Source organism: Lepidochelys kempii, chromosome 1 (assembly GCF_965140265.1).
Source record: "Lepidochelys kempii isolate rLepKem1 chromosome 1, rLepKem1.hap2, whole genome shotgun sequence".
Classification (NCBI taxonomy): domain Eukaryota; kingdom Metazoa; phylum Chordata; order Testudines; family Cheloniidae; genus Lepidochelys; species Lepidochelys kempii.
This window is the reverse complement of record NC_133256.1, coordinates 2,600,628-2,606,633: the sequence shown is the minus strand read 5'-3', so window position 1 is coordinate 2,606,633 and position 6,006 is coordinate 2,600,628. Positions and strand designations below refer to the sequence as shown.

At 44.1% G+C, this 6,006-nt stretch overlaps 1 protein-coding gene across 1 annotated transcript; it reads right to left on the bottom strand.

Moving 5' to 3' along the window:
• Window positions 1-1,670: 1,670 nt before the first annotated feature.
• Window positions 1,671-2,609, bottom strand: LOC140916038 (olfactory receptor 52D1-like). Its single transcript, XM_073356972.1, has one exon. The coding sequence runs from the start codon at window positions 2,607-2,609 to the stop codon at window positions 1,671-1,673; it is 939 nt and encodes a 312-aa protein (XP_073213073.1).
• Between the last annotated feature and the right edge of the window lie 3,397 nt (window positions 2,610-6,006).

Here is a 6,006-nt window from a genome sequence, read left to right as displayed (position 1 = left end):
GTAAAAACAACCATAACTTTATTATATTTATTTCTAATGGCATTCAGTGATGGTAGACAGTGTCAATATTTTGCGTTCAATGAGTTTGTTACTTTTAGTCACGAAAAGACAACGTTTCATCCTTGCTGTCTTTGTTGGAAGTAGAATGCTTCTGCTGCTCATCATGCATATCAGCAGTGACCGGAGCAATCATTTCCTTCATCCGTGCAAACTCTTCACAACACATTTATTGTTGTTGCCTGCACGCCCTAACATGAAGAATATTTTCTAAAAGTTCCTCTTGAATCTTGTTGTGCTTTCAACTGCAGTATTGTTAAAAGGTAGCAACAGCAATGAAAGACCAAACAATCCAAATTCACTAAAGTCTTTGTCCCCAGCAGCATCCATGTGTTTGAGACGTTCAACCCCAAAGTTGTGCACTCGGTTGTTCAGAGTATGAGGCCAGTGAACCATAGGCAAAACTCTCCACTGCTGCTCGACTTTCCGAAGTCTGCACACAACAATGGCAAAAATGATATATCAGCCAATGTAGGTTACGAAGGACTTAGACATTGCCACCAAATGGCCAGGTGATTGAATCACTTGCAGTACTGTTTCATCTATTTTGCAAACTGCAAAATAAAATCTCAATACCTACTTTTGACGTCTTCGACAATAGCAACGGTAACATCAACTGGGCAAAGCAGTAAATTATTTGATTCTAAGGTGATGTCATAGTTTAAGACAGCACACAGTTACCCAGGTTTTTCAGAACCCCCAGCGGGGGCATTTTAACTATTTCACTCCATGTGGTATTGGGAATAAATCAGTGGGAACACAGCAAGTCTGTCTGAACAAGGATTAAATGCAAGTAAGCATACTGTTGTCTAACACTGCAATTTATTAGATTTAAGCACACATGGCAGAGGGCTTTCCCTTCACCCCCTCCCCTGTTAATTGTCACACGGACAGAAAACAGAAGACCAGAAGTCCAAAATGCAGACAATATTATGTTGGGATTAGTTTCCAGCAAGCATGTATACCACAGAGCCTTGTTTCCCACCCTTCCCATTCCAAACTCTGATGCCACAGAGCCTTGCCCTGTGTCCCCATTTCCCTCTCCCCATTCCTATTTCCTCCTTCTTAGCAGCCCCAGATATTCCTGAAATGCACGCCCTCAGCAACTTATGGTCATGTGCCATTTTGGAAGGTCATATATCTAGGGTCTTCAGCCCACGTCTTTTGTGTTCCATGGGAAGGGTGAGGAATCAGATTGTGCTATGGTCAGAAACAGACATTTTTTTGGCCTTTTAGAGTTTGACCTTGCCTCGAGAGAAGAGCCAGGCAGCCCTCCAGTGTATGCTCATATATTATTCTCCCCCCATACCCTGTAGCACTTTAGCTCTACCCTTATCTTTTCTTACTGTGTTAAAAGCCCCATTTGGTTGTGAGAAGAGGAAAACACACAGTCTTTGTTCAATCTTCTTCACACATATTAGTGTAAGATATGAGAGTATCAAAAATTGAAACCCCAAATTCTGTCTCAGCCTGACAAACTAGCCTATATACTAACAACACTTAAGCAATAGGTTTAGAACAGTCCAGATATTTACCTATGTCTAATAGGACATAGGAGGAGATCTCCTTTCGCCCTCTTGTCACACAGGTTTAAAGTCATTGGCCCCCAGCTATCATATTCTGCAGGTGTATTTGCCCACTTTGTCACGAAGTTCTTTGATTCTGACCCCATAAATGATAGGGTTGAGCATGGGTGGGAGGAGGACATAGAGGTTAGCCAAGATGATGTGGACATGGGGAGCGATGCCCTCTCCAAACCGATGAATCAGAGTGGTTAAGAGGACAGAAGTATAAGAAATCAGCATCACACAGATGTGGGCTGTGCAGGTGTTGAGGGCTTTTTGATGGGCTTTCTTGGAGGAGATTCTGAGGACAGCCCTGATAATCAGGCCATATGACAGGACAATGAGTGCCAGGTCTAACCCAATGACTAAAAACACTAACACCAAGCCATACATCCTGTTGACTGTGATGTCCCCACACGACGTCTTTGCCACAGCTATGTGGTCGCAGTACGTGTGGGCGATAATGCGGTTGGCACAGAATGGCAGCCTCCTCAGGAGCAGGGGCATGGGCAGAATGAAGAGAACAGCTCTTATCAAACCCACGAGCCCTAGATTAGCTATGCATGCGTTGGTGAGGATGGTGGTGTATCTCAGAGGGTTACATATGGCAACATATCGATCGAAGGCCATTGTCACAAGGACAGCTGAGTGCATCGTATAAACCGTGTGAAGGAAGAAAGTCTGGGTGAGGCATCCACCCACAGTCATGCCCTTCAAATTGAACCAAAATATACACAGTGCTTTCGGCACGGCGGATGTAGACATGCCAATGTCTGTGACTGCCAGCATGCAGAGAAGCAGGTACATCGGCTTGTGCAGGGTCTGCTCTTTGCCGACAACAAAGAGAATCATGAAATTTCCCATCAGGCCAATAATGTAGAACATAGAGAAAGGGATGGAAATCCAAAGGTGGGCAGCTTCCAGGCCAGGGATGCCAATTAGGATGAACCCTGAAGGATCAGAGGGGGTGAGGTTAAAAACAGCCATGAGATGGTTGATCATTCGATCACACTCAGAAATGCTCCAGGTGCCTGTGAAGGGAGAGAAACACAGTGAGGTGGGTTACACACTTTAGAACAATTATTACAGTAAATATTTTATAGTTATTACCAATTTAGAAAGAGGGGTGAGCAGTAAGTTGCCAACATTTACAGATGGCACCAGAATATTTCAGTCATAGTCCAGTCTAAAGAAGTCCTCAGAGGGAGCTAACAAAGCCAGGGGAATGGGCAGCATGCTGGCAGATGAATTTCAGTGTCAGTAACTGCAGTGTTTATGCCCATTGGAGGTATAAACTTGAACTCCTCAAAATCCTGACAGGGGCCTGGGCATCATGGTATACAGCTCTGTGAAACCCTGCTCACAGTGCAAGCAGGGACAGAAACTGAGCAAAATATCGGGATGCAGGAGGAGTGGGGTACAAAATCATACAGAAAATACAATGCCATTAGATCAGTCAGTCAATGTTTCACCATCCTCTGGACTCCTCTGTGTAGTACCAGGCACCCTTCTCGTACAGGATATTGCAGGACCAGAGAGGTTTAGGGAAGGGCAACAAGAATGATTAAGGGCCTGGGGGGAAACTCATATGAAGATAGGTTGAAAAGACTGGGATTGTTACCTTACAAAGGAGATGAATAAGAGGGGACATGAGAAAAGTCTATAAAATATTCACTGGTAAAGAGCTGATCGATGATGTGTTCTCCCTGTCTCATGACGTTACACTGAACTCATGGCCCATTCAAAACAGATAAAAATAGAATGCATTCTCCACTCAGTGCCCAATGTGACTGAGGAACGTATTGCCACAAGAGGTTGTTCAGACCATAAGCTAAGCAAGAATCAAGAAGAGTTTGGACATTTACATAGTGAGATTATCCAGTTAGAAGAGTTACAGCTAAATAAACATTTTGGAAAGCCTATACACCGCTGTGTTTCAGGGCACAAGCCAGTCTCTAGCTGTTAGGCATTCGGGTGATGCTCTCAGGATTGTCAGGTCATCCCTCCCATCCACCTACTACTGGGTTTCTTACACCTTCTTCTGCAGCTCCTAGGGCTGTCAGTGTTAGAGAGAGGACACTGGACTAGATGGACCATAGTTGTAGTCCACAGTGCCATTCATGTATTGGAAAGGAGCCAAGTTCCCTAAGGGAAATAGCGATTATCATGCTGGGCTATGACACTGTGCTCTGCAGAATGGGCACAAAGAGCACAAGGGTCTTCATATTTAGGGTTAAGAGCCTGCCCCTGTTACTTCCCTTGTTTCTTTTGGTGAGACACTTTCTTCAAGGCATCCAGCTTTGTCTGAGACATAAGTTACAGGACCTAACTGACAAGTGTAAGCAGAGACATGTGTCAGCAACTCAGATTCTAGCCCTTCTCATACCTGAAGTTTTCAGATGACACAAAAATTGGGAGTACGATAAACAATGAAGAGGAGAGGCCCCTGGTTTAGAGCAATCTGGATTGGTTGGTAAACAGGGTTGAAGGAAATAATATGCGTTCTCATAGAGCTATGTAAATATCTACATCTAGGAACAAAGAATGCAGGCGATGCTTACACGATGGGGAACTATCACGGGAAGTTCAATGACTTAAAAAGATTAGGGAGCCTGAAAGGATAATTAGCTAATGTGACCCTGTGGCCAAAACAGCCAATCTGATCCTGGGACGATAACCAGGGGAATCTCAAGGAGAGACAGAGAAGTTATTTTACCTCTGTATTTGACACTGGTGCAAATGCTGCTGGAATCCTGTGTCCAGTTCTGGTGTCCATGATTAAAGATGTCTGAACCCTCTTCAATGTACCAACATCCAAGTGTGATAAGAATTACTACAAGATGAGAAAACCTGCCTTACAGTAATAGACTTAAGGAGCTCAATCTATTTAGTTTAACAAAGATGGTTAAGAGGTAATTTGATAACCGTCTGTAAGTACCTACACGGGGAACAAAATATTTAATACTAGACTTTTCAGCCTAGTATTCAGAGGAGTGATGGGATCCAGTGGCTGAAAGTTGAAGTTGAAGAAATTCTGACTTGAAATAAGATGCCATTTTTAAACAGGTTTCAGAGGAACAGCCGTGTTAGTCTGTATTCGCAAAAAGAAAAGGAGTACTTGTGGCACCTTAGTGAGGCATATATTTTTTATTGGTGAGAGTAATTAACCGTTGGAACAGACAAGACGATCACAATGGTCCCTTCTGGCTTTTGAATCTCCAAACATGTCATCTGAAGTCAGCTGGAGGCATTTTGCCTGCAAGCTCTTGTCTCAGCTTACTGAAGGCAAATTTTCTATTCTTGACCAGGTTGAATTTAGCCCTATGAGGAGAAATTCTCATGTGACCGTGGCGAATTGGAAATGTCACACTAGGTGTATATTTCATGAGGCTGAGGGATCGCATAATCACTGCATGGATGAACATTTTGGGTGAGAAAAATAATTATTTGACCCGATAAAGTCTCTGCAGTGAGGAATGAATGTAAAACCATTACTGTGAATGGGTAGCAGGGCTGGCTAGGAAATGGTCCCAGGGCATCCTGGGTTTAATGCCTGTGTCCCTGTGGTTTCTCCACATGGCAGCTGTAGTTATCTAGGCCCTCACATGTCCCAGAACTGAGCACTCCCATTGCATAATGTGCATACTTTTCAGCTTGCAAGTTGTTCCTGTGTAACAGTCCTGGAAATACCATGGCTTGTGTATGGGTGTAACAAGAAAAGTCACAGAAGTGCCTTGTCTTTTGCCACTCACGTTTAAGATTTCTCACTGGTGAGACATAGTCACTGATTACCTCCTGTCCAAGGGAGAAGGTGTGACAAGAGGCACCTCACCCCTTTAAAAGAAAGAGTTGTGGGGAGGGTGAGAGATGGTTGGTGCCAGCGATTATGGGGGAGTATGGAGGACGTACTGGAGACCAGCGTGATATTGGAATTGGGGCAGCCTGGGATGGGGAAGGAGAGTGTGGATAGAGGGGTCAGAGTGCGATGGGAGATTGAAGCAGCTGATGACAATGTGTGATGGGTTCCCAGTAGGTTGTCTATGAATGAGTAATTTCTCAACCTGATTGAGGATACAAGGCATCTGGCAGATTCTCAAGGCACAACCTGCATTTGCTTTGGAGCTTGGGTTTCCCAGGTTCCCATACATAGGTTGGAAATCCCTTTAGCCTGGGTCCAGCACTACCCCAGTTCAGCCTTTTTTCCACAGGTGTTACCAGGAAGCCTCTTATTTGGGGAGTTAAGAACCACCAATGATGTCACCCACAGACTTATTTAGCTTTAGTATATGACAGGAATCCTTTTTTCAAAACTTGCTTCTCATACCAGTTTGTGGGAAAAATACAAACATCCCAAGATGGAGTCAGAGTTATGTGACCTGGTCAC